We start from the raw sequence: 27,811 nt of genomic DNA, 5'->3' as shown, positions 1-27,811 counted from the left end.
TGAATAAAATATTTATATTTATTTTGTGTTTCATGCTGCACAGTTTGTAACATTTTTTGTTGTTTATTCTAGGAGTAAAGGCTCTGTACAGTGGACTAAGGCCTACTCTCATCCGAACCATTCCAGCAACAGCTGTACTCTTCCTGGTCTATGAAAATTCAAAGCATTTCCTTAACAGCTTAGTGTATTGAACATACACATTTTACACATTTATCTTCTAATTTTATTTTATTTATTTAAGTATGAAACGTTTTTCATATATGTACAAAATTCCAATAAAGACAAATTTTTGAAGTTTAATTTATATTTAATAAATGATAAGACTTAGGTTGTTACTCTATTCATAGCACATCTTATTAATACTAACTAATGCTTCCATAAGTTGTGATAATAATAACTAATGCCTTGAAAGATACCAGTTTTAACTTTTAAACCAAATACGTAATATTGCTTAGTTCCTATGATTTCACTAATTATTGTAATTTGACTCATTACTGTTGTTAATTACCAGTGCTCACAGATTATAGTCAATGCACTGCTTGTTTGCCAGTGTAGTATATTCATTTTGGGACCAGAGTTTATACAATGTTCATTAGTTTTATCTGGCATGTAATTAGTCACTATTATTAAGATTTATGACAGTAGGGATTTTCCAATAAAAATAATTATTGGTAATTTTCAGTATTTTTTTTACTGTTATATCAAATTTGAAAAGTCAGGCATGGCTGCTGGGGTATTAAAATGGGTGACAAGATGAGGAGATCAAGTTTAGTGCCTTGGTTTTAAAAAGGCGAAGAGATAATAATTACATTAAGAAATAACTTTTGAATGAATTTGCATTAATTTCTTGCCTGTTTTTTATACATTCCCATTTCAACCTTCACCAAAACTAGTTCAGCTGATAATAAATTTTTTTGGAGAAATTCTCTAGTCTAATTTAAAGAAAACTACTTTGTGTACTAATACAATGTAAATTGGCTCTTTGGCTCCTAGACTATTAGATTAATTGGTTCACAAGTACGTGTAATTTTTAATAAATAGTATTGATGTTACAGAATGCCATTTAAAAAAATAGTAGGAATGTTCTTGAACATAATATTTAATATTTATATAAGCCAGGTTTATGTATTTTGAAATTGATAATTCACTATAGTAATTAAATTGAAATACATGAAACATAATACCCTTGAAACATATTTTTTTATTTACTGACACGTCTTTCGATATTGATGCAATGATAGTTAACCTCAAGTAATTAGAAACAAGAATCAAGATTAATTTATATATAAATAAATTAAATATATAAAAAATATAAATAAATAAATTATATATATATATATATATATAAAACATTAGATTTTTAAAGCTTTATTACCAGAAAAGAAAGCTGTTTGCTTTTCCATTAACTTAAGTATAAATTGTAAGAGAGCACTACAGGACGGGAAGTGTCTCAAATGTTTCTTCTAGTACTATTGTTTGTACTTGGCGGAAGGAAGCAGCAGTCTATTGCTCGTAACCTTTGTCATCTGTGCACACTTTCCCTCGTAAAAACTGTTGGTTGATTCTTACCTTTAGCGATCAAGAAGCTTGTTTCCTGCTTAAACAGTTGTCAGTAGAAACTTGTGTGAAATAATCTCCACATTCAGAATTTCTGGTTATAGTTGCCATGTTCGAAGAGATTGGTTTTATACAAGACAAATATTTTTTATTTTGGATATTGTTGTATTCATTTGCTCTTACTATTATAAACGTACAACATACTGACATTCCAGAATGTCTATAGTCTACCCATCAGTCATGGTGTTACCTTGCCATGTCTGTTTTGAGAATGATTTTGATAATGTTATACTACTTTGATAACCGATATTCAGGGATACTGTATTTTTATGGTACAGTTGTGTAATACAATATGTTTAATATGGTTTAAATAGATTATTTTTCATTCTACAACAGTTACTAATAATTAGTGTAAATAAATAATTATTTATAGTGGTTTACAACCCCTTTAACCCCAACATCCTTGTTATAAGTTGTAAAAATGGTGTCAACTCCAGACGTCCGTATAGTGCGGAGGTACACTTTTTATTATTTTACTGGCAACCTATTTTACCAAGTGCTTTAAAATTCCACAGACTTGTTTACAAAGATATATTGTATCAAAATATATTAGTTCGTAAAGCTAACTTTGTATTTTGTCAGTCTATGATTGAGAGATTGCAATTCATCTCACCTGACTGCTCACTGTATTTCACTACTTTGTGAATATTCAACCCTGCTTCATGTTTTTGGGTTAAAACGGTTTAAAATCAGCAATTAAATTTTAGTTTGTTTGCTATTTGATTTGAAAATGAGTAAAAGGTATCGTTGAAAGCCTCCCATAATCTAAAATACACCAGTTAGTAAGTGGCATGGATGTGGGCAATGACAACGATTTGAGCGACATCACTTGATATAATAGCCGGGGTTAGAAGGGTTAATAATAAAAATGGATCAAACAATATATTTTGAAATGCAGATTATTTACAAGTAAATGGTATCTATCATATTGTAATGTAAGTTTTATTCATTGTTAATAATAATTGTGCAGCTTATAACTGAATAAGTATATGTTTTGTACTTAATAAGTAGCCACTCAGTAAGTTCCATGATGCAATAAGCAGTATTTATGTTTATTGACTTTAAAATGGTGTGGAGTGATGAGGAGTAATTGTTTCTCCCAAATTTGGAGTGTAGATTGAAGGAAGAAGATACCAGGAGCGTATATTACTGTCTTTATCATATCTATTTCTTTTTAGTATTTGTCAGAAGTAAGAATTTTTAAGCTACAATTTCAAGCTATATGTAATAACATTCCCTGAAACTTTTTGTCAAGTTACTCTTAGCTGAGTGTTTTCACATAAGGGCTGTTCAGATAGTAAATTCCGTTCAGCTGTATATAAAGCATTAAAAGGTACTCTGCTATATTTCTATATATTTGCCTCCTCCATAAAGACACATCATTTTGAGAAACAAGGTATTGAGTGCTCATGTTGTAGAATTCTGTTTGTGAAATAACCCATGCTTTGAATATAATTCGTCATCATCTTCAGATTTGTGTGATCCTAGACATTCATTTTAGGAAATGGTTGAAACTCATTCAGTCTTCCTGAAACAGAGGACATCATTCTTTTACAGCACTGTTGTTCCTAATGCCTTCTCCAGATGCTGAAAAAGTCCATGATGAATGTTTACAGCTCTTTGTTTAACAGATTACAGTACACAATTCACTGTTAGTAGACTTTCATTACAAGCGACAATTTTGATTAACACTGCAAAATAGTTAACTACATTACCACAGCACAACTAGACATAATTATTTGCACTACACAGCTATGTAGAAGTCACTCTGCTTCTCCCATTCCTCTAAAAACCAGATATTGGACCTTACTTTCCAAATAGCTCTCATAAAAAGTCTTTTGTGTCATGGTACCCATTGTCACTAGCTGAATAGAAACAGCAATGGTATAAAGTTCTTTGTTGCTTTAAGATTGTAAAATGTTTGTTGGGTAGGTCTCCTGAATCTTATATCAGCTCTCATTCTCTCCCCTTATCCTCCCTCACTCCTCATCATCTCACAATAAATTGAAGGCAGCAATACACGAACAAACTAGTCTACCCTCTATTTAAAAAAGTCCATTTATTATGTACAGTTTAATAATATACATAATTTAAATTCAATAGTTTAATATAAAACTTTATTGTTAATGTTATTTGTACTTAATTCATTGTAAGTTATTTTGAGGTATAAATAGGCTTATTGCTGTTAAATGTTATGTGCATTCAGTTGTTAAGTAGAATATTTGTAAAACATCAACAGCAGGATGTTATTTCCAAAACTACATACCATTGCTTAGACTATTGTCTATGCTTTCTATTTTTGCACTGCCTTTTGTGTGATTGTTCTTAAATTTTATTTTTTGTTATATCTTGTTATGGTCTTTAACTCTGTTTCACTTTTAGTGCTAATTAACTCTAAAGAGCTGGTTTTACTGACTACCAACTTTATTGTAGCCCCACAAAACCAATGTTAAAGCTTATGCAGTTTTATGACCGTATTTTTAGTTTTAGAATTATGAGAGTTCCATTTTAGAGATATAATTAGTTCACATAAAAATGTATTTTAGTTTTTGCACTATTTTTATAGGCTATTCAGGAAAAATGTAAAAGATTTTTGTTTATCACTGTTTAAACATTAAAAAAGTATATTATGTGTTACAAAAAACAACAACAAAGAATTGAAGTGAATATTAATTATATCTTTAAACTGAGACATCTCCTGTAATGCTGCAATAAAAAACAAGGGCTTAAATGTGTATGGTATAACATTGTTCTTATGGGAGAAACCTTGAGGTCATTTCACTGCAGCCAGCTTTTAAACCCATAATATTCTCTCTATGCCATAGTCAACTAGGATTCTAGCATCTGCTTTGTATTCCATGAGGCAATAGCCAATTTGCATTGTTTGGGCACACAACCGGGTGTTTTGTAAGATTGATTGAGGGAGGGATTGGGGGAGATTCCTCAATCAGCAATGCTAAATTTTTTAGGGTGTTAAAATGAATAAGTATCAACAGAGTTAAAACCTATTGATAAATTTTTCATATTTCATATTTTGTTAGCTTTACACATTTTAAATCAACTATCAGGAAAATAGTTAAATCATTGTCAGCCAATCTTATAAGACCAAGTATTTGGCTAAAAGGTGTTACTTTAATCATTTTATCTCGTTGGTTGGTTGTAATATAACTAATAGTTGATTTTTAGTATGTCAGCTAAAAAATATGATCTGAGAAAAAATTACTTTTTGATATTTTTAACCATTTAGATACTCTCACTTCCAGCTTCCAACAAGACGAGTGTGGGTGATACAATCAATTTATTTCTTAAGAGAAATTCCTCTATTGATTTAATGAAAAATTAGGTTGTGTTTATACAATAAAAATTGGTTTTTGGCTCCTAAACTGCCGAGGTCTACCTAGCCTAGTTCTTGGTTGTGTAAAGATTAATTTAAATTATTAAATTAGTTAAAGCAATTGTTATGAAATATATATGTCACGTTTATATGTTTTTAATCATTTTATAATGGAACATACAAATTTGTTATGTACATATGTTGTTTTTTTACTAAACAAACATAGTCATTATTATAAACTGTGAAATATCTATTTATATATATACTGTCCAAATTGTACTGTGTGGTACAATGCTTGTTGTTTTGACCAATATATGCTTTATGTTTTGCGGAGAAGTTGGTAAACAATGATTAATAAATATTTATTTTATTGGACTGAATAGTTGACAATCACATTTAATATTTTGTAAAAATTAACTATATAGATAATTAATATAATCTTGATGCATATATATACAAGGGCTATTCAGAAGTAAGGAACGTTTTGGAATTATAAAAGAACCAAGTACAAGAAAAAAAATTTATTATATACATGTGAAAGAGAGCCTAAAATACTACTTTTCTACATAATCACTTATACAAATACAGGCACTCATAATAGCGGTGAATGAGCTTTACAATTCGTATGTCATAGAATTCTGCTGCCGTTTGAGATCTCGGCCACTCAGTGAGTGACGCTTACCTCCTCATTATTGTCAAAACACTGTGTTGTTAGCAAGGTCTTCATTTAGCTCTCCTAAGATTTTGTAGTGTTTGGAAGTACCGAGAGTTTATTGATGCACCACGCTCTAGAAAATCAACCTCGGTGTTTGTGAAACGGTGATATTCTCGAACATTTGGCGAACTTTGGCGATCAGTTCGTCAGTCGCAATGCTCGGACTTCCACTCTTTTCTTGATCATATAAACATTTGTTCTGACATTTTTAAACGGAATGCACCACTTCCTGACAGAAATTATTGTAGTCATTATGTTGTTCCTGTACACTTCACACAGTTCCCAATAAATTTCTATCGGTTTTATTTTTTTTGCCAACCAAAATCGAATCACAGACCCCACTTCACAATTGGCAGGATTTTTGATTGCAGCACTCATTCCAAATTTGATTATAACAAAAATGGGCAGCAAGGGGTTGTTCCCGTTGTCACCGCTGGACTCTGAATGAGGAGCAGAGTATGAGCACACCAATATATAAATGATTGGCGACCTGGCAGCGTCAGATGAAAACATTCCATTTCTGAATAGCCCTTGTAATTCTATAGAAATATGTTTTCATTGTTGTTTCTAGATTTTAGATTATGTTTACTAAAGTAATTCTAATTTTGAAAGTATTTCATTCATAAAAAAAAATGGTTTAGCTGTTAACAAATGGAAATGTATGCAAAACAAATCTAATTGAAATATAAACATAATTTTGGGATGTTTATTGTTAGACACAGTTCTCAAAGTGGTTCTGTACCTATAAATATTGAAAATCATGTAATTATGATAATTTATATTCTTTATTTATTGCTTAGTTTAATGAGATTAACTCAATTAGGTATTAAAATTTCTAATCCCCTGGATGATCTGAACTATAAAATGTTTTGCTCTAAGGGGCCTAATTTAAGTTACTTACTTATCCGTAATACCAGTGATGTTTCACTGTATATTATTGTGCCAAATAAAGTAATAAGTAGAACTTACCTCATTATTGTATTTTGTCCCTCCTATCCCCATAATATTATTTTAGATGTATAAAATCAATTATTATCCCATATAATTAAAATGACGACACCATATACCGTCTCGGAGTATTATTATTCCTGGATTGTACAGACACCCTTAATGGTTTTCTTTTTGTATTTTAATCTATGTTGTTTTGCTGAAGTGTTTTGCTGTTTTTTTTTTTTTTTTTTTTTTTTTTGCAGAAACAGATTTGTAGAGTTTAGATGTATACTTTTTACACAAAAAAGTTATTTTTAGTGTCTCAAATTTTGGTTATTTTTTATATATTGCCCACAGAGTTATTTTCAGTATCCGTATTCATGCCACCACTATCTAAACATACCACCATTGTCTATTTTTGTGTCGGATATAGTGTAAACACTAGAAATAAACCATAAAATACTCCAAGATGGATGGATGACACGCAACAACTTGCTGTAGCTGTCTGCACTGTATGACCACAACAAAGTCATAAAGATGAAACACTCATAACAGAGGACCAAGGAAGTGCTGATGTCTAGTATAAAATGCCAGAACTACTTGCTCGACACATGTTTGTCATAAAAATGTTCACCTGGATTACATTACATTTTATATTTTGTTAACGAGGTGTCTGATAACGTAGCTATGGTAGGAAAGGTTGATTCAGTTTGAATGTTGATTTGGAATGAAATCTGGAGTCATGTTCGTCTGAAGAGATCCAAAGAAAGTCCGTGACGATGAAGCTCAAAACTAACCGTTATATTATTTTGACATCAAAGACACCTATAAATAGGTGAAGTGGCATCAGATGCATAATTGAGTGCACTAGAATGTTTCTGACATGATCTCTAAGTGGGGTGGAGAAACTGACTTTCTACACATAATGTAGCTATGGTAGGAAAGGTTATTTCAATTTTAATGTTGAGTTTACCTCCAAGTTCACTTTCCCATTATTCCGAAATAATATAAAGGTTCATTTTCAGCTTTGGTGTCGATGCTTTTGTATTGGCTTTATGGTCAGACCTGCACTAATATTTGGGGCTGTTGTCTGGTGGCCAAAAACAGAGGCCAATAAGGTGGTAGTTGGCCTGGCTGGTATCCAAAGGATGGCTTTTTTTTCCTTCCTGAGGGAAAAGGACAGTTTGTCACTGTGCTTAGTCCTAAAAGAACCTTTGCGCCTCCCTTACTTTAATTTTGTGTCCTAATAGTCCGAGGCTTTTGCAAAAACCAATCAGATTTGAGGGCTCCTGTTCTCTGTAAAACCTGTAACCCAGTAAAAGATGAAGTAGAATCAGCTTACCTCTATGCAATAGATCACCTTAATATCAATAAAGAACAATACAAAGTTCTAGTCTTCAAACAAAGTGAAAAAAAGAGCCCTGATCTCCCTTGGTTTTTAACAACCTTCGACCATCCATGAATTTCAGGGTAAACAAGCTGAACATGTGGCCGTTGTCAGAGCATCTAAAACATACAACGAAATCTATGACTCCCTACCCCACTGCCTAGTAGCAATTTCTAGCACACCAAATCGTTTTGTTTTATTATACTCCAGTTGGAGAAGACACACTAAGTAAATGGATAAAAAGAATAAAGTCATACACAGAACAGGATTTTGGCCCGTCATAGAAAACCACCACCCGATCAGAAAATATACCCCACTCTGAAAACCAAACCTACAATATCCTGTGAGACAAAGAAACAAACAAATTTGACCATTGCACAGAAACAAATCACAGACGAAAAACAAATTGGAGAGGTACTTATGAATACTCTAAACACAACACACTTGTCGGCGGCCATCTGCCCTACACCTCACCTTCTAGTTATATAGATAAAGTCTACGAAAAGACCCATACAAAAGAACCCCACAACTTGGACAACTGAAAAACAAGTAATGAAATCATATAGGGGAAAAAACTCAATCATCAGCCTACCCTCCATCCGATGATGAAGACTTTCAAATCATCCAAACAGAAGCAAAAATACACCCTGTTAAAGATGTGAACACCTACCAATACACAACAATATCAAACCGCAGCATAAGCCATAACACTCCAAAAATATCTTAACAAAACATTGTCACCAGCACAGCACCACAGCAGCTATTTTTTAGGAAGTCACCGGAGGAAAACAACCAAGAAGACATTACAAAACAAAAATATTTACAAATACAGCAATAAGAACACAGGACTTCCGGAACAAACAACAAAAAGCGAACATATTTCAGGCATTAGGAACAAACCAAAGCAAACAATAAAAAAAGTAATAACAATCCTCCATTAAAACTGCCAGGAAGTAAAAAACAAGATAAACCGTATTATCCACTTCCTTGAGTCCACTTAGCCAGATATAGTAATACTTACTGAACATGGTCCTGAAGGATGAATTACTAAGAAATACAAGAATTCCTGGATATATCCTGAAAAATTACTTCAGCCGTGAGCTCCGACGGAAAGGTGGGGTGGCCATTTACGTAGCAGATGACTGTGATGGAACCACTGAAGCCATAAACATTGCACACCACTGTAAGGAGTTTCACCCTGTGAAATGGCCTATGGTAAAAGTGTCACACGGAAAAAAACATCTCTATGTTATAGGCATATACAGGGCACCTGGTGAAAAAACTTGACGAAGCCCTAAGATATTATTTCCGATGTTTCTAGAAGATACTAAGGCAGAGAACTACTCTCTAATAATAATGGGAGATATTAATGTGGACACCCTAAAGCCTCATGACAGGGATACCCGCAGTTTAAATGAAAGATTGAATAGGCACAACCTAACAAGAATGAAACTCCCTCCCACAAGAATCACTCCATTAACCGTCTCCTCAATTGACTGTGTCTGCACAAACCTCAACCTGGAAAATCTCACAACATCAATAATAGAAGCAGGCATATCTGACCACACAGCCCAGTTAACCACAGCACAATTTAAGAAAACTATCACCTCTTACACCAGCTTTACACGGAGACAGCTTAATAAAAGATAACATCGACACATTAAGAGCTGTACTGGAAAATGAAGACTGGAATGGTGTATACACGGCTGACAATGTTGATAATGCTTACAACAGCTTCCTTACAACAATAACAATGGCAATGGACTATGCCTGTCCAGTAAAAAGGACAAGGCAATAAAAAAAGCAAAAAGCTCAAAACTTTCATAGGATAAGGAATCACTCAGCCTCAAAGCAACTTATCTTAAATGCCTTGACAAGCATCGACTCACAGGCTCTACCGAAGATAATGCAGCAGCATCAAAAGCAAAAAAAGACTATGACCTCCATCTCAAAATGCTCAGGCAACAAGCATCTGCTGAATATATTAATAACGCAGAGAACAAGTCTAAAGCTGCTTGGCAAGTCATAAACTCTCAGAGAAATAAAGGTGTACAGAAGCCAACAAAATTGAATCTGGAGATTGACGGCAAGGAAACAAACAATCCAAATGAAATTGCAGAACATTTAAATTAAATTTTTCACTAACGTAGCAGACACCACACTAGCAATAAATAATCAGCACAACAAGAGTACAAACACCATCCATCACAAACAAATAAATCACTATCTCACACACCTAAAACCTACAGACATAAAAGAAATACATGAAATACTCAAAAGCTTCAAGCCCAAAAACCTCAGCAGGAGTCGATGGCATCTCATCAAAACTAGTAAAACAATGTTCCAACTCACTTTCACCTCCACTAGTCTATATTACAAATATGTCACTAAGAACAGGCCAATTCCCGCTCTCTTTAAAGCTTGCAAAGATCTAACCCTAAGCTTAAAAGTGGAAGCCCAATGGATCCAAGTAACTACAGGCCAATCTCGCTCAATTCCTACTTTTTCTAAAGTAATTGAGCAGTTGTGCTGAGAAGACTATTGAATCATTGTTGAGCAAGAGAAGTTACTTTCTGCAAGTCAACATGGCTTTCTAAAAGGACGATCAACCACCACTGCAATTATCGAGCTAGTGGAGTTATACACCACCTGGAGTCGGGACAGGCTAGGTCACTAGCATCATGCTTGAATTTAGTAAAGCATTTGACTGCCTTGGGCACAATCTAATTTTAAAAAAAACTTGACAACCTTGGAATAAAAGGGTCCGCTATAAACTGGTTTAGGAGCTACCTGGAAGAACGAAGGCAGTTGGTGAAGTTAAACATGCATAAGGTGATAAAATTTACAGTGTGAAGATCAAAGCCTCTTCCAGTAAAGAGAGGGGTCCCACAAGGCTCCGTCCTTGGCCCCATGATATTCATACTGTTCACAAATGACATGCCTCAATACCTCAATGGACTGTGTAATACACTAATGTATGCTGACGGACACCACCCTGCTCTCCTCAGAAAACTCAACCGACCAGCTAGCTGTAAAGTCATTCATATCCCTGCACAGCATACCAGTACTGTCATGCTAACGACCTGGTAGTAAACATGTCCAAAACAAAACCAGCTAGCTTTTTGGTAGGAAGCGAGACCAGGTGCCAGCCCTGCCAGACGTTGACATGAAGCAAAAGACCAAATTTCTTGGAGTAACTATAGACGAAAATGTATCCTGGACACAACATGTAGACACACTATGCAGCAAACTCAACACCAGCCTTTATGTCCTAAAACAGACTAAAGCCATTAGCAACTCAGCTACAGCTAGAACAACGTACTTTGCTGTTTTCGAATCCTACCTTCGGTATGGCATATCTGTCTGGGGCGGAACTGCTCAACAGAACTTGTCAAGAATTCTAAGACTCCAGAAAAAAGCCATAAAGGTTATAAATGGACTCAGCCCAAGAGACTCCTGTAGAGAAGCATTCAAGGAGCTTAAAATTAAGACAGTGATTGCTCTTTATATCCAGGAGGTCATACTATATGTTGACGGCAAGAACCTGACACGGTGTAGCTGACCAACATGACTACTACACTCGTCATGCTGCAAACTACACTTTGGCGGCACATCACCTCACACTGTATGAGAAGAAACCCTCCTACATGGGCAAGAAGCTCTACAACCTACTACCAGCACACATGAAGACTCTCTCAGGAAAGAAGTTAAAAACGTCATTGAACAACTGGCTAACAACTAGACCTTTCTACACACTGAATGAATACATAGACAATCAAGATATTTAACAAAATTCAGATTTTCATTCAAATTTTGATTACAACTTTCTAAATTTTGGATTTTTTAAACTCTAAATATTAACTATATATTTAAGTAACTTTTAATATTCTTGCAGTTTTTATCTTTTAGAAATATAGACCTTTTTATTCATTAACCTCATGACAACGTCAGGCAAAAACAATTTATGCTACTTGCTTTGTATGTAACTATTGACAACTTGTTGTTTCAATTTATGTGTTGAACCGATTTGATAATCTTTTCTAAAACATTTTACAACACATGACTATTTTTAGATATTTAGATATTAAGAATTGACGCCATTGCTGTACTTTAAGTATATGTAAATAAAGAATCTTTGACTTTGACTTTGACTCTAATGTCCTTGGGGCTGAGGAGATATGCTCCCAGGAATCTTTTCCGAGTTTATAAGATGGCAGGACAATCTAACTAGATATGCTCTGCTGATCCCTCCTCTTCTCCACAGAGTCTACATTTGTCAGTCTGGCTAAGGCCCACCCTCATAAGATGTTTCCTTAGGGGGCCATGTCCTGTCAACATTCCTAATATTAGTCTTATATCCTCCTTATTCTGATCTAAGAGAGCTGTCCACTCTCACAACATTTTGGATAGTCTTAATCGTGAGGCTGTACTCCGATTAATGTTTCTTATCCTCTTTTCCCAGTCTTTGACCAGAGCTTTACTGTTGGAGAAGGCTATCCCGCAATCTGGCTCAGGCCCCACCATTATGTACTCTACTGCCTTTTTGGCGAGGATGTATGCTTTTTCATTTCCATGAATGCTTTCATGACCCGGCACCCAACCGAGTGTTACCCTGTTATTCGTTGCCAGCTCAGCTAGAGCATTCTTACATTCCCAGACTGCTTTCGAGTCAAACGAACAGGTATCGAGTATCTTTAGTGCAGCCTGACTATCAGAAAGTATTAAGTATTTTAATCCTTTCGTCCTCATTTGTATGAGCCTTCTGGAACATGAGTCTATTGCCGTGACCTCTGCCTGAAAAACCGTGTCATGTCTTCCCAGAGGAACAGTCATGTCAACTCCTGGTCCGTATATTCCGTATCCTGCCCTAGAGTCAAGGGGTGAACCATCTGTATAGAACTTCAGGACTCCTTTTGTAGGGTAGGCCTCCTTTTTAACTCTCCCTACTTTCGATAGAGACCGTATATGGGTTATCAAAGGAGTATTTCTTAACCATTGCGTCTGACACCATTGGTTAGCATTTCAGCATCAGGAAATACCTGCAATATCTTCATGTGGCCTTCTAAGGAGGTAGTATGTATTACCTTTGTTCCCTGAAGCTTCATTGCACTTAGAGCGGCTGTTCTCATCACCTCCTGCCCTAGAGGAGTGTATCCCAGGACCGCTTCAATTGCTAGTGTTGGGCAGGAGCTCATTGCTCCCGTGATGCTTAAGCAAGCTAGCCTTTGGAGACTCTGTAGTCTTTTAGCAGCTGTTGTTTGTTCTACTTTCGGCCACCACACTAAGGCAGCATATGTGACCATTGGTTTTATTATGGTTTCGTAGATACAATATATCATTCTAGGTTTCAATCCCCATTTAAATCCAAATAGTCTCTTACAGGCCCCAAGGGCCATTGTCGCTTTGGATATTCTGTTTTCAATATGTGAGCTTCTCATCCAGGATTAAACCCAGGTATTTCACTTTTGATTGGTTTATACTGATTCCCTCCACAATATGTTGTGTAAGCTGGAACTTTCTTTTCCTGGTATAGGTTATCATATTTGTTTTAGATGGGTTGATCTGTAGACCTTCCCCACGACACCAGTTGCTTATGAGGTTTAGTTATTCTTGAATTAGGCATTCCAGCGTGCCTTTGTTTTTTTCCTTTGACCATAAGCATTAGGTCGTCCGAATAACATAGTAGCCTTGTTCCCCTCTTCTCTGCTTTGCTAAGAAGATCATGTACCACCATCGACCACAGGAGAGGGGACAGAACTCCCCCCTGGGGGCAGCCTTTCTGGGCCGTGATTGTGGCAGATTCGTCTCCGTACTTTGCTTTTACTTGTCTGCTTTTTAGGAGGGCTACTATCCATTTAACTACATCTGGGGGAATTCCAAAACGTTCCATAGCAGTCTCCATGGATTGATATGCTACTCGGTCGAAAGCTCCTTCAATGTCCATAAAGACGCGGACTGGACCCTCTGTTTTCCAAAACTAAATCATTACAGAACATAAACTGTAGAAGTTCCTCTCCTCTTGGGTTTTTGTTTGTGCTTCCCCAGTAGGTGTGGTGAGCATATATGAGATTACCAACTTGAGTCATCAATCCTCTGTTGATCCAAGGTTCCTGGATTAGGGCGATATCCAGGTCTGTTGAGATAAACCTCCTACCTAAGATGTCGGTTGCACCCTTAGCGTGGTGAAGGTTAATCTGTATAAGGCGCATGTATACTTACGCATCTTTTCCACTTTTTGAGTGCTGCTAGAGTTCTCTGATTTGTTAAAATTTTTTGGTATTTCTTTACTCATAGTGTTCCCACGAGTAGCGGAGATCTAAAGGTCACCCCAAGCATTGTCCCACTCTACTTGGGGAAGGTTATGTTTAAACTGCAGGTCGCCAGGTATCCAGAGTTCGTATATTAACGACCAAGCACACCCTTGATCACGCAGCCTTCGGTATATGCTGTTCCACCTTGGCTTGGATAAAGAAAGAAACTTAGGTTTAGGATAGTACAGTATAGTCGGAGCCAGATTTTTTGGAAGTTTTCCCGATAGGTGAGGGTACGAAATGAAAAATGAGTGTAGTAAGGATAGTCAGAAAGAAGCCCGCCAGATCTGCTCAGCCTGATCAGAATAATCAAAGATGTCAAGAATTGGATCAGGCAGTTCCCAGGTGCGCGCGCATGAAAATACAGCACTTAAGAAGAGAGAAGATAGCTGTGCGTGTGCTTCATGGATGCTCTGGCTTGGCACATGTGCTGGGGTGTGAAGACTCCGCCACTTCCGCAACCAATGGCTTACCTTGCTATCAATCGGGTTTTTCCAAGTTCGCCGGGGCAGTTCTAGACTGTTGCCTCAACCTCGCCCCCATGGATATTGTCATTTGGGCTATGGCCAAGAGGAGTGCCTACTGTCTTCAGCAGGTGGGACTTTGGTTGGCCTCGGGCTGCATCAGTGGGGACTGCGGAATTAGCATCCTTATTCAGGGGAATGCTTTGCACATGGTCTTTAATCAGAAAATTCCTTTGACAAACACTTTAGGATTGTTATACCTTCCAGGGAAGATTGGTTGGAAGGAAAGAAACCTCTTCCATCAGCGGAGCTTGAATGGTTTATAGACGGCTCTTTAATAAAATTTACTCTAAATAAGGCACTGGAATTGTCAGCGTAAGACCATGTAGGTAAGTGGTGGTCCCTATGGGTCCTTATTCCACAATCTTTCAGGCAGAAATCAAAGTCGTTATGGAGTGTGTTTGTGAGAATCTTCATCTGCGGAATAGGAGTAAGACGATAAGCATTTTCACATATAGCTGGAATGAGTTTCTTAATTGATTTTTCCTACTAGAGTGACACCAACATGTAAATCCTGTATAGATAATTTTTTGACAAATATTAATAAAAATGAAGTTAAAGTTTCAGGAATTATAACAGCCTTATCTGACCATGATGCACAAATGCTCGAACTTCTGCAAACCCAAATAAAAACTGGGAAAACATTAACTTTTGTTGGAAGACAATTTTCATTAAATAATATGGTACTTTTTTAAATCTTTATTGGAAAAAGAAGATTGGCTCCCAGTCTTTTACTCAACAGTCAATGAAAAATATGATTGTTTTTGACAGTATCTTCAGATACTAATTTAATCTTTGTTTTCCGCTTACACAAATTAAAAAAGAAAAAATAAAAAGCACACTTGGGATTACACAAGATTTAAAGGATGAAAAAAATGAAATAAATTTGTCTTAGTAAATTGTCAAGGCTTACAAAATCTGATAATTTAAAAAATGAAGTTAAGAATAAAGTTAAACAATACAATTCAAAACTAACTAAATGTAAGAAAAAATTATTTTTGATACCAAAATCAAAAACACAGAAAATATTAGTAAAACAACATGGCAAATTATAAATAAAGAAACAAAAAAGAATAAAAGTAAATGTGAAGGCAATCTTGTACTAAAAACTAAAGAATCATCTATTAGTGATCCATCTCTTATTGCAATCTCCTTTAATGATTATTTTATAAATGTGACAGATGCACTGTTAAAGGATCTTCCTTCAGTACAGCCAAAATATGACAAATGTGACAATCACAAACCTGGTAACACTTTATTAAAATTTCAATGCCCACCCTTGACTGAAACAGAATTGATACAAATTTTTGACTCTCTCAAAAATAAAATCGTCTAGTGGATATGATGGAGTTCCAGTGAAATTGATAAAATTTGTCAAACATTCCTTAAGTAAACCATTATTGCATTTAATAAATTCTTCTCTCATTACAGGCATATTTCCTGACAAATTAAAAGTTTCAAAGGTTATCCCAGTCTTCAAAAAAGGCTCAGCAACAGATATTCAAAATTATCGTCCAATTTCAATTTTACCATCAATCTCAAAAATTTTTGAAAGAACCATGTATCATAGGTTAGTCAAACATCTAGAGGTAAATGATCTTTATGACAAGGCACAACATGGATTTCGAAAAAATAAATCTACTATAACAACAGCATTGGTAGAGTTCACTGAATCTATAATAGAATCAGTTGACAAAAACGAAAATGTAACAGGAATATTCATGGATCTGTCAAAAGCTTTTGATAGCATATCTCATGACATTTTACTCGAGAAATTGGAAAATTTAGGAATCAATAACATCCATCTAAGATGGTTTGAAACATATCTTTCCAATAGAAAACAGTATGTTGAGATATCTCACATAGAAAATAACAAATTACAAAAATTTCAATCTAACATCCAAAAAGTAAGAAATGGAGTACCTCAAGGGTCTATTTTGGGTCCTTTATTATTTATTTGTTTACATAAGGGAAATGCCATAGTGCCTTAGTATTCTTGAAAATAACAAAAACCAGCTCTGTTTATTTGCAGATGACTCAAAACTTAAATCATTTCTGCCAAAACAGAAGCTGAATTAGAAATAACGGTGTATTTTGGAACTTTCAAAATTACAAACATTTTTCATTGACAACAAATTAGTTCTAAATACGGAGAAAACTAACTTTATTTCTTTCAGTACCAAACAAAGTAGAAAACACTCAAGTCCCAATATCTTATTAAATGATTCCTGTTTTGGGTCAAGTTCGCAATACAAAATTTCTAGGACTAATCATAGACAACAACCTTAGCTTGGGATTTGCATATTGAACAGGTGATAAATCGTATCAATTCTGGAATATATGCTATTAAAAGACTGTCTTATTTATGCAGCTTATCAGCTTTAAAGATGGTCTTTCATGACCACATTCAATCCCATATTGCATATGGAATAGGTGTGTATGGAGGAACCACAAAATCAAAATTTTAATAAAATTCTTATCTTGCAAAAAAAAGCGCTGCGAATAATGTTAAAAATTGATAAGGAAGAATCAGTTAAAAATCATTTCACTGAACTAAATATTTTAACAGTGCATAGCCTTTACATTTTAGAATGTGTGATGTATGTTAAGACTCATCATCAGTCCAGTTTCAAGAGTCACTGTGAAAATCATACATATAACACTAGAAATAAGAAGGAATTAGTATTACCTAAGCATAATTTGGAGTATTATAAAAAAAAAACTTCTTATGCTGGAATAAAATTTTTAAAATCAATTCCAAAAATAAATATCAAGTGTTCGAGACATAAAGAAGTTCAAATCAATGTTAAAAAAGTATTTAATTCAAAAAGGCATTTTATTCATTTGAAGAATTTTATACAATATTATGATTTTACTCATAACTATTATAGTAACTTATTTTTAGTGACGCTATTTATTGTACTCATGTGCAAAATATAAATAAAGATATTAAATTAAAAAAAAAAAAAAAAAAAAAAAAAAAAAAAAAATAGCTAGGCAGTACTGAAGGCACTGGAATCTTGTGTGTTCAATTCCAAACTTATCTGGGATTTGCTATAAAGCCATTTCTTCCCTTACCAGAATCAGCAATGTGACTAATGGTTCCTGGTCATAAGGGGATCTCTACATCCCCTGGTCTCTGGTTCTACATTCGCCTTCCTCTATAGTGGCGTCTGACCTTCTCTCACTAAGTAGATCGTGTCTTCTTGGGTTATGGGTCTGATTATGGGACAAGGTCACCTGAGGAAGCATATTCACAGAGTTGGTGTCCTTCAGGAGATCCACTCTGTAGAATGTGTGATGAGCAGGAGAAAACTGTTGAACACCTGCTCTTTGGATTGTACTGCAATTGTAAGGGAGCGGTATGCTCTTTGGTAGTTTGGACAAGGGTCGTGAATTTCCCCAGGAGGACTTGATTGTTTTTGGCGGTCTGTTGTACTGCTGAAACCGTAGACTGGTCGGTCTTTTGGTTTGCTTCTGGGGTGCGCAAAAGGCCCTTAAGGCTTAAGTGCATGGCAATAAGCTGCCCCATAGAAGAAGACATCAAATTACCCTTGCGCTTCAGAATCTCATGGTTAGTGATTTGCTGCTCCTGGACATCCATAAGGTTGCCCAGATTTAAGTGACACATCAGTTTTTGCTGTAACCAGTGGGGATTCAACTGGAAAGTATAAACCAGTCAGAAGTGAACCCTCCTGGGGATTGAATCAACCCTTTATACAATAGCTAAACGATGTGTAGAAAAACTCAGTGGCTTCATCGCGCTTAGAGATAGTGTCAGACATTGTAGCGCACTCAATTGTGCACCTGATGAGACAATGAGACTGCTACTTCTCTATTTATAAGTATCTTTGATTTCAAAACGATGTTGGAGCAGCTGTCTCACCCACGATCTAGGGATGCCATTTGTGGTCACGAGATAGATGCCCCACACACCTCATATTTAATTTGCAAAGTTAACGAAAGGGAAGTGAGACATTGCCAAATACTCCTATCACTAAACATTGGGTATGTCTTAATACAACCACTTAATGTATTGAGACCTTAATACATTTTACGGAAGTAGAGAGAAAGTGTTCCTTTTGCATTTGCCTACATTTGATTTGGAAAAAATTGCAATCCAGTCCAAAGTATGTTATAAAATGAATCCATTACTAATTTGAGATGTGGCAAGACAAATACCTTACATGAACGTTAGTGTTCAACTTCATTGAGGTTTTGACAATATAGTTTACACATATATTTTATTCAGTTCTAGAATAGTAGAAAAAAAAAATATATTAAATGAGCTACCTGTGAATACGAGAGTGTCTGGGAGCATTATACGTTTAAAAAATGCATATTCTCCAGAAGAAAAAAATCCAAATTCATCCCTACTTATCCCATTTTACTTATGACCTTGGTTAATGAAGGATGGTAAGAGTAGAAGCATACACGCTTAACTCTTATTAATTGATACGACTATGTACATGATCAGGGCACAACAGGCTTTAAACATTATATGTCATTAGGCTCCTTTTATTCATACTTCAATGTAGAAAGTATAATAATTGGTATGTGACTTAAAATAATATTAGATTTGAGAATTAAAGTGAAATTTAATTTTCTTAAACGACTTTTAACTATTATTTCTGATCTAGTCTAATTTTGTTTTTATTTTTCCGTTCAAGCCTTGTCTTACCGGGCATCAAGTTGTATATCTCCCATCAGGGATAAAAAATATAAGTTGATTCTTTCAAAATAAGTCTATGAATTATTTTAATTTATTTGTTACCAAATGTGTGAATTTGGAAATTCAACGTAGTATTGAGGATTTATATCTACATTGCTGGGTCAAGTTGAGGGAAGAAACAGAATATATTTGTGAGGGAAAGTTAAGTGGTGGAGGAGCAAACACCCTTTCGTGAACTGTGTCATACAAGCTACTAGATCTACTCCTAATGCTATCTAAATTTTGTATCATTTGATATTCTTTATCATTTATTTTTTAACACATTAAAAGCAAGTCTCAGGTTAAGATTAGGATCGCAGTATGTCATTGTATACGAAGCAAGGATACAGACAAGGATAGGTTGGGCTTTCTCCACCCATTTCAGTGTTTCAAAACGTTACTTAGACTTTAATGGGATGGTCTTGTTTGTAAAGCTCACAATCAGCTGTGCAGCTAAAAAATTGTGTCAAACTGTGCAATTGCTACAAGATGCAATTTTATATCTGGCTTTGTTGTTTCTTATTCTATCCGTCCTCATAAGCCATTAGCTTGTGCGAGAATCTTATTAAACAGAATAATGGGGAGAGTTGATACAGTACATGGTTGATGGTATTGATTACAAGTGCTACAGATACAGACAGGATTTCAATTTACACTATCTCTACCTCAGATCTTAAGTGTGGTGTCATAGACAGTGTTGCAATCGGCACTTCCCATATTATATGTACATTAATTGATGAATTCGGTCTTTGTGTTTGTGTCTATGTGACAATTTTAGCAGTTTATATATTATCATTATAACATATACGAGTACACATGTTATTAATAAAAAAATTCTTCCTCTTGTCATATTGTATATGTCAGAGTTAAACCATAACTTTGTAGCATATGAATATCCTGCTCTACTAGTGGTAGTATCTAAATAATTAGATTATTTTGCTGTTTCTGTAGAGGCATCACCTGTTTTTTTTCAGTCGATAGCTCACATCAGGGATATTTCACAGTTTCTGAATTTTGTGATGCTTATTTTTAAAACTGAGTAAAATGTGATTGAGAACCGTTGTAAATCGTTTGTTATTTGAAATAATGTTTAGCTATCTAATTTCTTTAAGTACGTGTTCCAGTGTATTATAGGCTCATAATATTTTCTAATATTGTTTTTTTGTTCGAATAAGTGGTTTAGTACTATAATTGTTATCATACAAAAAGTACTAAATGTTATTGACCATGTTTTAGAAGTGATTTTAGGATTTTATCATAAACATTCAAAAAAATATCCTTAGGTCAGTTAAAAAAAAAAAACATATCTATTCATATATTTTAGTCGTATACTTTATAATAACTGTGTAGTATTTATAGCGGTTTTTTTCATTTTAGTATAAATTACAAACTTTTATGGTTTAGTGTTATATTCTTGAGCTTTTGTAAACAGTTATATTCATTGTAACAAAATCAGTTGTCTGCATTTTTGAACCATATACATATTATTCTACAAAATATATTATATTTAATTTAATTTAATTAACATATCAATTTAATTTATTATATTATTATACTAAAAATAGATCAAATTTGGAAACTTGGCTCTCTTGGAAGTTTATGTTCACTACAAAATCATTCTTTGCCAGGTGCACCCACCTCTTTATTTTTTACAAAAACAATCAAGGAGACATCTAGTCGATTTTGCATTGATAAGGGATACATATTTATTAGGTATATACAAGTTTAATTCATAGACTGAACTAAGAAAATAAGATAACATAACAAATAAAGATTGAAACTGGAAATATATGTGACAGTTTGAGTATTTGTGCTTCTGTTATACAAAAGCTACTATGTACAATTCTGTTAAAATCTAGCACGAACAAAAAATAATCTATACCTCAAATATGCCTACTCCAATTTCAAAATTATCATAGGGCTGTGTCATTACACCTTAAGAGCTCTCACTAAGAAAGAAAGCTATGGAATTTTACTTAAGAATTCCTAAGTCCAACTCTGGAGCTATCCAATCAAAATATAATAAGAATGTTGCAAAGAAATCAAAATTATGTTATTGGTGCTTATGAATAGTATTGCTGCAGTCTTCATTTTAGGTTAAAAATCAATAATTATTGTAAAGTGGATCATGAGTGTAATTGCCACCTCTTATCTCAGGAGTACTTGGATGCCATTTAAAAAGGATATATCTCTTGACGACCTTATTGAGCAGGAAATTGTGAGCGAAACCTTGAGTAACACAGCTGGTTGTTTAATATTTTTTTGCGTTAATACATATAAAACATAGGATCTAACCAAACTTAGTTTGAGGTAAACAAGTCTACTTAGTTACAAGTGTGGTCAGTAGGAGTATGTCCGTAAGGGCTCTAGGACAGAGTAATTAGTAAAGACAGAGCTATTTACGTTTATTTCTCTACACCACTTATAGAGTATGAATAATGCAAGTAACAATGTATTTCGAATAATCAACATATAGCTGAATGTTGGATGATAATGTAATAGAAAAGATATTTTTTAACTTGTATATTAAACTTATTTACCATCCAAACCTTTATTTCAATAAAATAGTAAATAATAGTTTGCACTTCAGAGTGAAAAACCTTAAAAACGCAGCATGATTGCAAGTATACTAATACATCAATTTTGATTGTACTGTAACCATAGTCAACAAGCCAAAATATGATAGTGTTTGTACATATTTTATATAGTGAAATGAATTCAAGTTTAATAACAGCTTAAAATATGTCAAAATGCCATAAAAATTACTAATCAAGAAAAATCTCCTTCACTGTTTGTTAGTTCCCTAACAGTTGTTACTCCCTGGTGAGGAGCCAAAGACTTGTGAGCTGCCACTGAGTGTGGTCAAACATAAATCATCGTCATGTTAACCCTTTGAGTGCTAAGAGCTGATTTAGTTGACCCTCAAGTAATTCCAAGAAGTTCTGAGGGCCAACTAGATCAGCTTTACGATTATTATTCTGTTACTAAATGTTGATGTATTGCATTGTACTTAATCTCATTTCATACACAAGAAATGAAATAAAAATAAACTAATTATCTTGATTTGATTTGTTATAGCTAGGTAGCCCTTTGCCAAATACGAGAGTTAACCTTTTACAAGGGCTATCCAGAAAGTAGATTACGTTTTGCTTCGTAGCCACTAGGGTCAGTACAATCATGGGGTGGCCATTTTGATATCAGGGTGTTTCTATGCTCAGTGGCTATCCAGCCGTGCTAGTGAAAGTTTACTGTCTCTCCTTGTTTTACAATAACAGTGTAATGTGTAAAATGTGTGATGTAACTGAAAATCCCACAACTTGTGAAGTGTGGTTGGTAATATGTTTTTGTCATCTGAGCACAATAAATCAATTGGGACATATCGCCAATTCTGTGAACTTTATGGGAACGATGTGATTTCTGAAGGTGGAGTGCATCAGTGGTGCATTATGTTTTAAAATGGCTGAACTAATGTGCATGATGAATAACAAAGTGGACAGCCAAGCATTGTGACCGGTGAAATTGTCTCTAAACTCGGTGAGAAGATTCAACAACACCGCCGATTCACTTTAACAGAACTCTTACTTAGTTTTCCTCAAATTTCAAGGAGTTTGTTACATGAAATTGGTATGCAGAAGTTAGGTTACCATAAATTTTGTTTGTGCACAACAACATCTGATTACACATAGCAAATTGGACTCAGGAGTCCTGGATGCTTTTAATTGGAAGGTGTTTCCACATCCGCCTTACAGTCCAGACCTTGCACCCAGCATTTTGATGACGACGTGGAACTGCAGGAGGGTGTAAATACCTGGTCGGTCTCAGGCGGTACAATATTATAAAACTGGAATTTCAAAACTAGTTCACCGCTAAGATAAGTGCCTAGATTTTTATGGTGACTATGTTGAAAAATAGTATTTTAGTGCCAATTTCAAATGTACCTATATTATAATTTTTTCCTTGTATTTTTATTTTTGTTTATATTCAAAATGTAATCTACTTTCTGGATAGCCCTTGTAAAAGAGTTAATTTTCAACATTTTGCGCTAATATATTTATAAAAAATCAAAACTCAGTTATACGGATATTTACTTTTTTTAATTTGGTATATTTGTTCCTAGAGAATAATAAAAAAGCCCATAAAAATAAATTAATATCATAAAATTAATGATTTGTATTTTAAAATTTATATATTTGTACACTTTTTATTAAAAACTTCAAGTAGCTATTATAGTTTAAATAAATATAAGTTATAACCTACTTGTCACCCTAAATAGTAAAACAAAACTCATTCCATTATGATTTTTTTGGTTTGTGAATTAAACTGTGTTTGTGTTGGTGGAACACTACAACTACAAAACTATTACCTGTAACAAATGCTTGGCACTAACTGGCCTAACCCGTCAATAAGCGCTTGGCACTCAAAGGGTTAATTATTATTCCCATGTTTGAAACACGTTTTTATATCGCCTTTACGATATTATGTGCATAAAAGAGGCCTCAGGATTAAGGTTTTAGCAAAGCATTTCATAACACATAATTGCTTTATTACCTTTTATTTTACTAAAATCATAAAATAATAATATTAATAAAACAATAATCATAAAATACATTTTTATTCATACGATCAGTCAATCATTCTTTACATGCTATAAATTATTAATAATATATAACGAAAGCGTTGGAATACTGTATGGAAGCAAGATGAATGTCAACAACTCCTACTCTAGCGTGACATTCAGAATTTAAACCTTCTCACAACCTTCTGTTGATAGCTACCCACTACTGCCAACTTTCCCCCAATGAAACCGACCTATGAACATATTGCATTTAGCTCAATATAGGAGATTGAAATGACACATACGTTCTCAATCAACTTCCATTTTAAATCAGTGTGTAAACATTTTATGTTATAACTGTATCTTTTTAATAAGGAAAATACCATAGTTAATTTGATTAAATCACCAAAATTAATTAGCTAAGACTTTTTATCGGTTACAAAATTAATAAACATGCAAACAATAGAAAAGTTTTATTTAATACATATGAAAATATACATTTTGGTCCACTCTTATAACTAAATCTTTATACAAAATTGGAATCATATTAATAATTTAGAAAAATCATATCGAATAAGTAAATTGTGAGAATTACACACTATCTACTAATTAACTACTACTTCTCTTCCAAAAATATGTCTGTCAATTAAATCTAAATTTTGCTCAAACATCTATAGTTGTTGACTCAATTTCACCTAAACTAACAATGTTGTTTCTTAATGCACAACCACCCCTAGAAAATTGCTTAGCAGTAAATATAAAAATCTAAAAATTACACATCTATCAATAACATACTTTGGAGAATGAGGACTTTAATATTAAATAAGAGTGATAATATACACATTTAGTACTTGGATGTTTCTGTAGACTTGTTGGGTGTTCAGAGTACTGATCAAAGATCAAAGACATGAACATCAAGAGAGGTTACTGTTACATCACACAAGTTTAGTTTGAAGTAAATATAATCAAAATGTTACAAGGCAATCAGAACTTAAGATTGTATACTGGAAAATTAAAGACATTAGGAATTTTAAAATTAAAAGGTAGTTTTATAAAATAAAACTTAGCAACAAATATAAAATGTATATAACCATCACACTAACGATCACAGCTACACAATGAATGACAGTATAAACTACTATACTAAAAGATTGCTTCTACAGAAAAGATGACTTTTTGTTCAACAAAGTCTTAAACACAGGACATAACAGACAGCAGAGTAGAGAACTCAACTTGAATCGAGGAATATTAAAATGGTTTTCACTTTGAATTTGTTGCATGAATAAACTTGAGTAATATCCACAAAATCGATACAAAAGCTATGTACTTTTTATGCATGTTCTAAGAAGCCGCACATTTTTAAAATCAAAATGTTTGGTTTTGGTAAAAATTTTAAACATTGAAGAGTAAATTGTGATACCAAGCTGATAGTTTGCCAGTGATTTCAGGAGAGTTAACAAAACTAACTCAGAGAGATTAAAATTAACTGACTAAACCATGCTGGAGTGTTAGAATTCAACGTTAAATATTGACTTTAAAATCAATGTTTCATTGAGTCTGGGGTAGTATGGAGCTGAAAGAAAGGAAGAAGGTTTAAACCTAAACAATGCTTATATCACAAATGAAGAGCACAGAAGTCTTAACAGTAACAGTATATAACACTGACATAACAACAGACTTATCGTCATACTACAACAAATATATACACAATGCTATTCTAAGTGAGGGGGTGTATTTTTCGTTTTACTCTCTCAACATACGAGTTAATAAAACAAAAAGTACAATCTATTTATTCAGACTGACACAAACACGTTAACTTTTTCCTATTACATTTATCCAAGCCCCATATCATAAGTGTACCTTTGGTTAATCAATCTACTCATCGTTCATTAAATTCGAATCCATTTTGTGAGATTTTATTCAATACCCATGATGTTTATAAGGCCAATTACTAAGAGTTCTCCTGGGGATGTTTAAATGAAGGGTTACATAACCGCATTACTATACAAATAAAGCTTAAAATAATACTGACATACTGCTCAACATGCTCACGCCAACAATAACTTTCCAGATTTGTTTATAATGCAAGTATTATTTTTCCATGTATAAAATGTTAATGAATTAGAATATATTCTATAATAATAAATAATGTATTTTGATGATTTTTCATTTGTCTTGATATAATCTAATGGTAAAAACCTATTTTATATAGTTGTGATCTTTTTTTATCTTGAGCCACTACAGCCCACATCATCTACTTGTAACATGTGATTTGTGGAAGTTGGCATGAACATATTAATTTTAGAGTGAGATCCTGTAAGTATAATTTTCAGAAAATTAAATATATGTTTTTCAAGAAATAAGAAATCAAATAAATTGTTTGTTTGAAATTATTTTTATTTTCCAACATCGAGTACTAAACAATGAACAGATTCCTCCCAATAAATGTGACAGAAAAAGTCGTAATTAAGTTGTCAGTTGAATATTGCAATATTGCAAAGCAGGGTTTTATAATGAAGTAGGTACTAGATTAGCATATACATTTGTATTTGTCATAAACTGCTAATACATCCCTCAAACCAAATTCACAATAAAATATCTATTTGCAAATTATTTATATTCCAAACCATTCTTATAGGAGTGTTTATACAGTCGTAATAGACTATGGACATTGAAGTGTAGAGAAAACCCTATTATGCAATAAAGCAAATTAAACACCTCAGTACGCAGTCACCATCCCGCATATATCCAACCCGAAATATTAAGTTACATTGCACGTAAGTCACTATTTGAAACAGTCCTGATAATTTGTACGTTTGGATAGAGGATTCAAAACTGTTCCAAATGAATTACAGTTCTTTTTATGTTCTAACTTGTAAAAGCATGTTGGCAAAGTTGGAATTTGTAAACTTGAAATGCCTCTTGTCGTAGAATTTGAGGAGGGCTGGGCTGTAGGGGTGCAGCTCTTTGAGGTGGAGATAGTGCACCTCAGGTTCGTTGGTTGTGTGCCCACACTCTTCGCACACGTACATCTGGAGACAGAACAGCTGATTAGCTGGGCAAAATTACGATAGCGCGCACATTTGAAATATACTACTCTAAATATGAATATGGATTATAAATCTGGTTATTGTAATCAATATAACATTGCCTTTGCAAACAGTAATTACCATAACATTGTTTCTAACTGATTCCGGCAAAAGTTGTTAGGAAATGTAACTCACACATGCCTTATATAAGTGTCAGACATTTAATAAATATGTCAAGGTGGCAGCTGTTCGCATTTGAACATAGATTTTTGTGTTATTAAAAATATAAATCAAAGCTAAATGTTGTTTACAAACTGCATGCAACTAAAACAACTTAAATTTGTATACACTTTTCAAAGGTGAATGGTTTTATCTCAGGTATTGATCATAGTAGAGAAAGACTAGACAGAGTAGAGTGTTGAATTTTCAGGTCATTAACAGTAATTTTTGTTCTTATACATTTTCTTATCTTGTTAGGTTTTAAGATGGAGATGAATATAGTTTTAGGAATTATCTAATAAAGTAGTAGCAATACAAGTAAATGTAAAACTGGATTCAAACTAAACTTGACTTAAAAATTACATTTGTACTTTGTGAATATTTGTATATGTACTTGTGATAATTTGAAACAATAAAATATAGAAGTATAAAGGATTGCACTGTTTATATATGGCATGTTACATTTGGAGCATTGGTTG

General features: G+C 33.9%; 2 protein-coding genes across 3 annotated transcripts in view; one reads left to right on the top strand and one right to left on the bottom strand.

Annotated features, from left to right (window-relative positions):
* Positions 1–6,634, top strand: part of LOC124362650 (mitochondrial ornithine transporter 1) — a 47,950-nt gene extending 41,316 nt beyond the window's left edge. Inside the window, exon 6 of the mRNA XM_046817343.1 lies at positions 73–6,634. Within this exon, the coding sequence (XP_046673299.1) occupies positions 73–191 (119 nt within the window). The 3' untranslated portion in view covers positions 192–6,634. The remainder of the gene's footprint in view (positions 1–72) is intronic.
* A 17,908-nt stretch (positions 6,635–24,542) lies between these two features.
* The window catches only part of LOC124362649 (transcriptional regulator ovo-like), a 43,960-nt gene continuing 40,691 nt past the window's right edge, over positions 24,543–27,811 (bottom strand). For both annotated transcript variants that reach the window (XM_046817341.1, XM_046817342.1), the window contains exon 7: positions 24,543–27,116. In XM_046817341.1, coding sequence (XP_046673297.1) covers positions 26,946–27,116 — 171 coding nt within the window. In that variant the 3' untranslated portion in view covers positions 24,543–26,945. The remainder of the gene's footprint in view (positions 27,117–27,811) is intronic.

The sequence above is a fragment of the Homalodisca vitripennis genome, chromosome 5 (assembly GCF_021130785.1).
Source record: "Homalodisca vitripennis isolate AUS2020 chromosome 5, UT_GWSS_2.1, whole genome shotgun sequence".
Classification (NCBI taxonomy): Eukaryota; Metazoa; Arthropoda; class Insecta; order Hemiptera; family Cicadellidae; genus Homalodisca; species Homalodisca vitripennis.
This window is presented reverse-complemented; position numbering and strand designations above follow the sequence as displayed.